This window comes from Chionomys nivalis, chromosome 3 (assembly GCF_950005125.1).
Source record: "Chionomys nivalis chromosome 3, mChiNiv1.1, whole genome shotgun sequence".
NCBI lineage: Eukaryota > Metazoa > Chordata > Mammalia > Rodentia > Cricetidae > Chionomys > Chionomys nivalis.
This window is the reverse complement of record NC_080088.1, coordinates 119,495,053-119,506,096: the sequence shown is the minus strand read 5'-3', so window position 1 is coordinate 119,506,096 and position 11,044 is coordinate 119,495,053. Positions and strand designations below refer to the sequence as shown.

General features: G+C 53.3%; 1 protein-coding gene across 3 annotated transcripts in view; it reads left to right on the top strand.

Moving 5' to 3' along the window:
* Positions 1–273: 273 nt before the first annotated feature.
* The window catches only part of Tpcn1 (two pore segment channel 1), a 58,079-nt gene continuing 47,308 nt past the window's right edge, over positions 274–11,044 (top strand). For 2 of the 3 annotated variants that reach the window (XM_057764552.1, XM_057764556.1), the window contains exons 1-2: positions 274–418; positions 4,107–4,337. In XM_057764552.1, the coding sequence (XP_057620535.1) occupies positions 4,226–4,337 (112 nt within the window). In that variant the 5' untranslated portion in view covers positions 274–418; positions 4,107–4,225. The remainder of the gene's footprint in view (positions 419–4,106; positions 4,338–11,044) is intronic. The other variant, XM_057764553.1, reaches the window with a different exon arrangement.

Sequence of the window (11,044 nt, the reverse complement as noted above, 5' to 3'; positions counted from 1 at the left end):
TCACCATTCAACTTCTACTAGGGCTGCTTCGGCTCCACCTTCTGAACGATGACCAATCAAAACCACCGTCTCTCTGACGTTCCGCCAATGGAAAGACCTGGGATTCCTGTTGGTTAAGTGAGTAGGGCGGGGAAAGGGGGGAGGAGACCTGTGAGTGACGTGCAGATTACCCTGTCAAATTACATTGCGGCCTCTCTGGCTGCCAATGGCCCGTGGCGTGGGGCCGTGGGGCAGGGCCTGCGGGCTTGACTGACAGGAGTCGGCGGATGCAAGGGCTGGCGCAGCTGCCGCTGTGGCAGCGGTGAGGCGGCGTTAGCGGCTGCGGTGGCTCCGCTGTCGGGATATTGGCAGCAGCAGCTGCGTGCTGAGCTGCGCTCTGCAGACACGGTGCATGGTGCGGGATCCCGGGACGGCGCGTGTAAGAATCCGAGGGGTGCCGGCTTGGCACGAGGACAGGGGTCAAGGTTCAGAGGGCGCCGAGAAGGGGCTGAGACTGGGGCTGGGCGCTCCCGACTCCCGAGGGGCCTGGGGAGGTTGCCCGCGTGCTTCTACCCCAACTCATTCACTTCTTTCTGCACCTTTTTCTTTGCCTTGACTTCCTGGGGCGACCCGGGGAGCGCGGGGAACAGGCGTCCCCGCGCGACCCTCCTCCCTTTCCCGTCCCTTCCCGCTCACCTCCCGGCTACGACCTCTTGTGACCCGGCCGGGGACTCCTGCTTGGCTCAACTTGACTCTGGGGACAGATAGCGGGATGGCAGCTAACTCCGATCCCGGGACCTTCCTCCAGGAGTGACCTTTCCCCAGGGGTGACCCTCTGGGTCCTCTCTAGAGTGAGAGCCTAAGTCTACCGAAGGGCAGGACCGGAGGAGCCCCGAGTTCTGCCTCTGAGTCTGCCGTGTGACCTTGGGCAGTTTCCCTCTTTCTGGGCCTCATTTCTTTTTCTTTGAAAAGTCGTAGGCTCGGTGGGAGGAGGATGGCTACTTCAGGGCTCTCCGAGACTGGACGGGGATATCCCTGTTTCAGAAGACGAAAACAAGAAAGGGATTGGTGGATTTCACTTCAGTGGCGTGCAGTTTCTAGGAATAAAGTGGGAAATGCCTCTGTTTGTGCCACCTGCTTTCCAGTCGGCCGGATGGAACTTGTGGGCCTCTTGTAGAAAGTGGGACGCTGGCTCACCCAGGCTCTACCGAGGGCAGAGCTGTTGAGACGGAGCCAGGAGGTTGTTTCCTGTGGGTGGGGTCTCAGCTGTGCACTGTAGATATTAGTGGCCTCTTTGGACTCCCTCGAGATCATTCCCAAGTTGTGACGCCGGAAATATTTGTAGACAGTGGGGATGGAGTCACATCAGGCGAGAGCCACTGAGGTATGGCGAGAATGGAGTCTTGTGCAGCAGTTAAAATGGAAAACCTACTAGCTAGGAGGACGCTGGTGACAAATATGAGGAACCTGTTACAAGTGGGGAGAGTTTCTTGCCTTCCAAAGAAAAGGAGAGAGTGCTCTGTCAGAGCCTTCTCATGGTGTCAAGGAAGTGTGGTCATCTAATCCCTGGACCATGGAGTGTGTTAGATGGGTGAGCTCAACCAGTACAAAGCACTGGGGGAAGAGAAAGTTAAGCCAGAGTTCAAAACACAGCACAGTTTTAGACAGCCAAACAATTGTATCTTGTGGTAGTTTCCCTTCTGTCTCTGCCCTTGTTGAGATCTCAAAGCAAAATAAATCCCCAAGGGTGGAGGAAAAGGAAACAAAACAAATCAGACTCCACTCCTGGGAAGTTTGCTGAGCAGAGAGTTAGTTGCGTGCTTAGCTGGCTGCAGTGTGGGTGTCGGTTTATCTCGGTTGAAAGAAACCTGCTGTTTGTGTCTGTGGATGCTCCCCTCATCCCCCCCAAAGGAGGCATTGCTCAGTTGGCCTGCCATCCGTTGGTGTGGAGGCAGGATCCATCCTGTGCACAGGCCACAGCTGGTGGCCTCAGCTTGCTGCTGTTTCCAAGTTCAAAGGTCTCCGGCAGATCTGCTGAGTTCTGCTTTTCAGTGGGCAGAGGTGGGACGGTGTTAACAGCCACCCCAGCACACCTGTTCTGAGAGCCACCAACCCGGAGGCTGTAAAGGACGGGTCCTTGGGAAACGACGCCGGTTACCAGTTGTACAAATGTTCGTGTCCCTTTTTCCTCCATCGAGGAGGTCCGTACAGGAACAATGGGTGTTGGCCACCAGGAAAACCAGGATGATCTTGTGTGTTCCCCAGAGGGCGCTTAACAAAGCTAGAGTGGAAATTGTTCACAAACATAAAAAGAGAGGCCAGGGCAAGCTTGGAGAGCCGGACACACTCACTTTTTATTACCGTTGTCCGAGGGCAGGACCTGGGGACTTGGAAGACACCGTAGGCAGTGTAATGGCTAAGGATAGGATGTGGGCAAGACACAGTTGGCTTTCTGACTGTGGGCTCTCGGGCAAGTTATCTAAGGTCTCTGTCCCTGTCCGATGTGTGGGGCTATTAGTGAGCTTTCGGTTGCCCAGTTAGAAATCGCTAGTAGGGTCTCTGGCATAGTTTGAGTATTCTTTGAGGACAAACTGCTCTTCCTATAATCATTACAAATTGATTTCCCTTTACAGTCTTTACAAAGCACAGAGGGTAGTGTTGATCATGCCGGCCCCAGTCTCTACTCTCTAGACTTGGTTACCCTGACTTGTCAGCGTCTGTTTGCATAGGAACCTTCCCTGTATTTTATTTATATGTGTATTATTATTTTAAAATTCGATGTGTATGAGTGTTTTACCTGCATGTGGAGCCCAAGGAGGTCAGAAGAGAGTATTGGGGCCCCTGAAACTGGAGTTAAAGATGGTTGTGAGCCACTGTATAGGTGCTGGGAACCAAAAAAAAAAAAACAAAAAAAAACAAAACAAGCCGGGCGGTGGTGGCGCACGCCTTTAATCCCATGACTCGGGAGGCAGAGGCAGGCGGATCTCTGGGAGTTCGAGGCCAGCCTGGTCTACAGGAGCTAGTTTCGGGATGGGCACCAAAGCTACAGAGAAACCCTGTCTCGAAAAACCAAAAAAACCCAACAACAACAAAGAGTCCTCTGCAAGAACAGCAAGTGCTCTTAACTGTTTTTTTGGTTTTTCGAGACAGGGTTTCTCTGTGGGTTTTGGAGCCTGTCCCGAAACTAGATCCTGTAGACCAGGCTGGCCTCGAACTCCCAGAGATCCGCCTGCCTCTGCCTCCCGAGTGCTCTTAACTGTTGAGCTCTCTCCAGCCCCTCCCCCGTGCCTCCTTCTTTTAAGAGTGGTCTCACTGTGTAGTTCTGGCAGTCTGAACTCTGTGAAGACTGCTGGCCTCGAGCCCACAGAGAGAGATCCGCCTGCCTCTGCCACCCGAGTGCTGGGACTAAAGGTGCACCACCACCTCCCGACACACTCTCTCTCTTTTAAGATAAACTCTTGCTATTGTTTAGTCCAACCTAGCCTTGAACTCTGTTATCCTCCTGCTTCAGCCTCCCGGGTGTTGGAATCCTAGTTCTTAGGTTGAAATACAGTGGTGGTGTGGGCGGGCTGTGTGGCTCAGCGGATAGCCCAGTGTCTAGCATGCACACAGCCCTGGTTTCAGTCCCCAGTTCTCTAAACCATTTGTGGTGCATATTTGTAATCCCAGTGGAGGCAGGAGGATCAGATGTACAAAGTCATCCTCCACTTTACAGCAAGCTAGAAACCAACATGGGCTACATGAGACTCTCAAAGTGCAGTCTGTATACTGTAGGTTACTGCGACAAAAGCCAAGATTCAGGGTTTTAGTTTGGCCTCTGGTTGCCCAGCCGTCGCTGCCCCTGACTCCAGAACACATCAGGAACGACTATGTTTTTTTGGGTTTTTTTTGTTTTTTTAATATTTATTTATTATGTATACAATATTCTGTCTGTGTGTATGCCTACAGGCCAGAAGAGGGCACCAGACCCCATTACAGATGGTTGTGAGCCACCATGTGGTTGCTGGGAATTGAACTCAGGACCTTTGGAAGAGCAGGCAGTGCTCTTAACCTCTGAGCCACCTCTCCAGCCCCAAACGACTATGTTTTAATCATTACCTTTTTTTATAACATCCTCCCAACCCTAGAAGATGCATCTGATGGAGCAGAGAAGCATCCCTGGCCCCGTGGCTTTGAACAGGAGCTCAAGCCGGAGACCCTTAAAAGCCCTAGCCATCGCATCCTGAGGACTGCAGGACCGGGGAACATGGCCGTGAGCTTAGATGACGACGTGCCGCTCATCCTGACCTTGGACGAGGGTGAGAGTGCCCCACTGGCTCCTTCCAACAGCCTGGGCCAAGAGGAACTGCCCAGCAAAAGTAAGCTGGGGGGCAGGTGGGTGGGTGGGGCTCATACCACGTCTGCGCAGGGAGTGAGAGACAGGTGGGCTCCAGTCTCTAAGAGGAAGCAGAGCCCTGTCAGTCATCTCAGGTGTGACAAGGACTTTGCTCCTAGGAGACTGTGGGTGTGAGCCCAGCCTTGCAGTGTCCTAGGGTCCAGTGTTCTTCCAGGAGCCCTCTCTCCTGACACACTTGGCTTTGTCCCTGCTGCTAGGGGACCTCAGGCAAGCCTCTCTTCTCTGCTTCATTCATTGTTAATAAAAACATTCCCGTGGGTCCCCACCTGAAATTGGTAGGGAGGGCTGAGCTCACCTGCCGTCTACCCTGCATTTATCTGCCATCTCAAAATGGGGCAGAGGGCGAGCCTTGTGTGGCATTGATCAGGGCTTCGGGGTTTCAGATTGTCTTTTCTGGGAATCGAAAGCTGGTACAAAGTAACCCCGAGAGAGGGGATGCGCTGTCCGTGTTGCCGACTCTAAGTGTCTTTCTGGCAGAGGGAGAGGCCTTAAAACCCTTCCTGGTCCACATCCCGAAACCATGGCTCCGTTCACTCAGGACAGGGGCTCAGGGGAGGCTGAAAATAACCTGCCTTTGTAGAGGGCCCTCAGACAGCGAAAAGGGCTGCAGGGCTCCCTGTTGAGTGCAGGCAGCCTGCCAGGGTGGAAGATCAAGGGGTACCACACTTACAACCGCAGGGGATGACATTGTGGACCAGACGGCACCGAGCCTGGCACCCCATCTCTGTCCAAAGAGAACGCAGTTGGGCTTTGGGGCTCTCTTGGCTCCCTGGGGAGGGATGAAGGAGAGCAGTGTTTCAGGTTGAGGGTGCTGAGGGTGCAGATGCCCTACAAACAACCCTGTCACCTCATCATGCTCATTGTCACAGTCCTGAGTGGCCGAGCAGCCTGATTTTCCCCCGAAGAGCCATGCAGGACTGGCTCTGACTCCTGGTCTTAACCTGCTCTCTTTTTCAGAACTCCTGCAAGGAAGGCTATATATTTAGTTTTACAAAGGAGGAAACTGAGAATCAGAGAGGTTGAGTAAGTTTCCCAAGGCCACACAGCCAGCTAGTGAGTAAGGAAAGGTTTGAACTCAGGCCTGTCTGACTGAAGTTTCTTTTCCTTCTTCCTCTTTTTCTTCCTCCCCTGGCTCCTCCTCCTTCTTCCCCCACCTCCATTCCTCACCAGTTCTTCACGCACACATGCACTCATGCATGCATGCACACATGCAGGTGGGTGGAGGCCCTGAGGGTTGGCTGATATTTTAATTTGAGTTCATTTATTTGCTGTCTTGAGGATTTAACACAGGTCCGGCACATGCTAGGCTTGTCATGTGACCATAAAACAGATGTTATTGCTCCCTGCATTTTATAGAGGAGGAAATGTCCTGGGGTCACACAGCCTATGAGAGCCCTTTCTGGTTGTTCTTCCCATACCACTGTGAAGTAGCTCTGGAGAGAAAGAGAGAGAGAGAGAGAGAGAGAGAGAGAGAGAGAGAGAGAGAGAGAGAGAGAGAGCGCAAGCTGACTTGCTAAGGATGTGGGGCTTGTGCCTGCTGAGAGGCAGGCAGGCTCCCTTCTAATGGAAACCTTGGCTGTCTTCATGCTCTTAGATCCCTCCGGAGTGCCCAAGCTGGATGCAGGGTCCTGCTCTCCCGCCCTGGAAGGTGAAGAGAGCGACCCAGGTCTGCACCTGAAGCCTTGGGCCGCTCTCAGGGCTTGAGAAGGAAGTGGGCCCGAGAGAGTAAGACTAGAGCACCATAACCGGAAGCAGCTTGGGGCGGACAAGGTTTATTTCTTCTCATACTTCCAGGTGACACCCCATCATCAGAGAAACTTAAGGCGGGAGCCTGAGGCAGGCGCTGATGCAGAGGCCATGGAGGAGCGCTGCTTGCTAGCTTTTCCTCACAGTTGCTCAGTCCGTTCTCGTATAGCATCCGGACCACCAGTCCAGGGGTGGCACTTCCTGCAGTGCGCTAGGCCCTCCCATATCAATCATCAGTCAATAAAATGCCTAGAGGCCAGTCTGATAGACAGCATTTCCTCAAGTGAGCCCCTCTTAAAAGGACACTTGAGTTATCTTAAGTTGATGAAAACTAACCCGCTGGGATGGACTGACGGACTGTTAATTTGCCCAGGCCTTGCGCTATCTCGTTGAGATTTTCACATTGTCCTGAGATTCCCCTACTGTCTGAGCTGTCAACATGAATCACACCCAACCTTACAACATCCCCTACCCTCTTACACACACACACACACACACACACACACACACACACACACACACACACACGTCTGTCCTAAAGCTGTTTGGGGACTGTCCCATCTCTCCAAGGTAGAGCACTGGTTTTGCTCAGTATCCCAGGCCTCCTTTCCTGACTGGCCCTGTTTCCTGGGCTAGCCCATGGTGTCACTCTGCCTTTAGTCCAGTGAGTCTCCAGTGCTATTTTGAGCCTGGGTTTTGGTCAGGCAGTCTGTCTGGAAGACCTTCCTGGCCCTGCTGTTTGCCCAAGGATTCCAGTTTAAGCTGAGAACTTCCTGCTCACACAGTTCTGGGAGATCTTCAAAGTCCCCTTAGAGAGATTTAATGATTCACTTTCTTGCTGTGGGCAGGGAGATAGCCACCAGTGGTAATTACTCAGTCATCTGTCACCTGCTGGGCTCCGAGTCCCATTTATCCTTAGCTTAGGGCCTGAAGGTTCAGGGACTTCTCAGGCCACTGAAGAAATGATCCTAGCTAGGTTTCTGGAGCCTGGAAGCTGGCAGGAATGACTGACAAAAGGCCCTTGTCAGATGTGAGTGACATTCTGCCTGTCTTTGCTCTAGAACCAGGGATAGAGCTTTCCCTTCCCTTCCCTTCCCTTCCCTTCCCTTCCCTTCCCTTCCCTTCCCTTCCCTCCCCTCCCCTCCCCTCCCCTCCCCTCCCCTCCCCTCCCCTCCCCTCCCCTCCCCTCCCCTCCCCTCCCCTCCCCTCTCCTCTCCTCTCCTCCCCTCCCCTCCTCTCTCCTCTCCTCTTCTCTCTTCCAGTAAAGACCTCAGTTCTGGAAGCCCCAGGCCCCTGTCTACAGTTGCTGTAGACCCTGGGGTACCCAGGGCAGGCAGGGTGCAGTCAGCAGGCCAGCTGTCCTGCTGTCTCCTCACAACTGTGGTCCACACTCAAGGCCTCATCTTACCTCAGTTACCTCTAAAGATGCCATCTTGAAGCATACTCCTATTCCTAGGCTCTAAGGTCAGCACTTCAACATAGGGATTTGTTTTTATAATCTGTTTAGTGTGTGTGTGCGTGTGTGCACACGTGTGGAGGTCAGAGGATAACCTGCAGGATTTAGTTCTCTCCACTCTGTGCACCCCAGGTCATTAGACTTGGTCGCACGTGCCTTTAGCCACTGTCCCATCTGCACAGCCCCAGGGATTTTTTTCTTTATTGTTTCTTTGAGGTGGGAGGCTGGAGAGAGCAGCACTCTGTGCGCATGCCGGGCAGTGGTCTGGGCTGCATGTGCATAGCTGTCCATCTAGTGGTTGCTCCTGGTGCGTCCTGGCGGTTCCACTAGGATTCGGCCTCTCCCGTGCCTTTAAGCTCACACATGCGTTTTCTGGTGAGGAACGGATCGGGGACATGGAGATGGCTATGCCCCGCTGTCCTGGCTACTTTGGTATGGTATTATTATGGTTTTCAGGTGACAAGCTGGTCAGGGATGGGCCTAAGGGGACGGAGCAGAGAGACTTAATGCTCAGGCCTAGGACACAGTGCCACCTCTATAGGGAAGGCCACTGTCCCCACAGGGACCTGTGTGTGACACCGTGGCTCCTTTTCTAGAAACTTCATATAGCCTGAGCCAGCTGGCACTAGGCACCATGTGGGTGACCAGAGCTGCTGACCTCAGGCAGATGTGGCCAAGGGCCGCTGGGAGGGATCAGCTCAACAGCCCCTCCCTGCAGCAGTCTCACTCTGGAGCTCTGTGTTGTGCCAAACATTCCAGCATGCCTGTCCCAGAGGGAAGGACACCCAGTGTCCTAGCTGAGAACATTCCTAGCTTCTCCAAGCTGCAGCACGCTTGCTGTATGTTAGAGACCTTACATTCCCCCAGGCTGGTGGCGGGGGATTGGTAAATGCTGCAGATCACGTGGTCTGTGTGTGGCCAGTCATGACCTAGGTCATGAGCTGCAGACTGGGCTCTGCCGTGAATTTCTGCAGTGGGCAGGAGCCTTGAACTCAGAATGAGCTGCAAATCCCTATTGCTTCACTCCCAACCCAGCAGGAGGCTACCACCACACAGGGACACCGAGGCAGTGTAGCAGTTGGAAACCAAGAACAATTAAGTTTCCACAACCTCCCAGTTTGCCCGGCCACATGGCTCTGCCGGAGTCATTCCTCTGGCTTTTATAGGGCAGAGTGCCGGATGCAACCAGATTGTTGGTGGTGCCAATTAAAATGAGCAAGCACCCAGCCTGCTGAGACGGAGCCTCTATAATGGAAGCTCAAAGCCTTAAGCTTCCTGGCCCTCTGCATCTTCATAGGAGGACCCTGTCTGTTGCCTCGGGCCCCCCTGCCATGAAATGCCATCTCTTCCTCTGCATCGGAGAAAGCCACCGCATCTAAACGGCAGGCACAGCAGCTGGGTGCGGGCTGGCACCTGCTGCCCTGCTCCAACAGTCACCCGAAGGAGGTCTGAGATCATGTGTGCTCCGAAAGTGTTTTATGAGCCAGAACAGTTGACTTCCCAGCCTCCAAGTCAGGGAGGGAACGTGGGAGCAGCTGGAAGGTTTACTGTGTTGTTGATCTGGTGGTTTCTGGCCGCAGCGTCTCCAGGACTATCTCAAGTAACAGCGTGAGGCCTCCAGGAGGAAACCCCATACTCTTAAAGAAAGCAACCAAGACCAAAGCCAGGAGTGTTGGGGTCCTTCATCCTTGGGGACGTGAGGGACAGCTCTTTCTTCTGATCTTCACTGAGTGGCTTCCCTGTGTGTCCTTTCTCTGGCTCAGACTCCACTCTCCCTGCCCAGTCAGTCTGAGTGAGAAAGTTCACAGGAATCACAGTGACCTGCCACTGTGGAACCCCTGCCCCAGGCCAGGTAGCTCCTGGACTGTGCTTGTGACCATGTGGCATCGTGACCCTGCAGCATCTAGGGCAGTGCTTTCAAGATCCTCCCACAGACAGGAAACTGAGGTTCCCAGAGGTCGAAACCTGTCCCAGGTCACAAGGGCACGCTGGCACACTTGGATCCAGGCATCCTAGCTCTTAGCTGATGTCCCTCCATCGGGAAGTGGGGGTCGAGGGGACAGGACTAGGGGTCTCTTTGGGTTCTAACTTCACTTTCCCACATTAAAGTGTGTGTTGTTCCATGGTGGTGGCTGCCTTCTGAGGAGGTCTGTGCTGTCAGAATGGTCACCCTGATGGTGTTTGTCGTACAGTGTCTGTGGGATGACCCGGTGGCCTAGACAAAGGGCAAGGGAAAACCCCAGCTTCCTGTCGTGAGCCTCGGCCTCCCCCTCTATGCACCCCCCCCCCCCCCCCCGCCTTCACCACCCTCTTTAGACCAGCTCCACAGGAGAGCCTCTGGGTTTGTTTTCCATTATGGCTACGAAAATAGGATATGTCAGAAACCCAAGGTTATTGATCGGGAAAGGAAGGACACGGAGGATGTGCTTGGAGTTGGGGGACAACCGTAGGCCATGTGGATACCCTGATGCTGGAGCCCTGTGACAAACACGGAGACTGGAGGGGGATGCCCCAGACTGGAGGCTGCTGGCACTCGTGTCTTTGGTTCCCGGGACCTTCTTTCTGTCAGGGTGTGTAAATGTTTGTGGAAGTCTTGGGCTAGCCATATTGGTGTGCTTGTATAATCCCAGAATTCTGGAGGCTGAGGCAGGAGGATCCTTAGGTCAAACTCAGAAAGTGTGGTTCTGTGCTCTTAATGTAGAAGAAACAACCTTGGACACATGGCTCGTAGCAGGTTTTTTCTTTTGGGCCACCAACCAGCTCCCAAATCAGGACATGAAGACTTCTTAATTGTTCTGAGGGCTTGACCTAGTTTAGATTAGTTTCTGGCTAGTTTTTTTTTTTCTTTTTGCATTTTTTGTTTTGTTTTTCAAGATAGGTTTGTTTTTTGTTTTTTTCCCCTGTGTATAGTTCTGGTTGTCCTGGAACTCCTTACTAGACCAGACTGGTCTTGAGCTCTAGGAGATCAAGCCACCACCACCACCACCACCAGGTCCTGACGAGGCTCTTCTGAGTTAACCTGTTTCTCTTTCTCTACCTTTTGCCTCGGGGCCTTTTCCTTTGCTTTCCTTCTCGCTTTCACTGTTTCCTGTGTCTGTGTGGCTGACAGCTGCCTAACTGGCTGCTGTTGTCTCCCCTCATCCTCTTCTCCTACTGCTCATTCTCTCTGCCTGCCAGCCTCTCCCGTCCTTTCTCTGCCTTGCTATTGGCCATTCAGCTCTTTATTAGACCAACCAGGTGCCTCAGGCAGGCAAATGTAATACACTGTCACACACTTATGTGACACATCCTTGCCTGGATAAAGCAATATTCCCTACCGCTGGCGTGTGTGCTCTGCAGGGGCAGTTGCCACCCCACTCTGTCTGGTTGTCACTGGGTCACAGGCTGACATGTTAGAGTCACCAAAAGAAGTGAAATCGCTGGCTGCCATTCCCATGCCAGCTCAGTGCTGCAGATCCCGTCAAGTC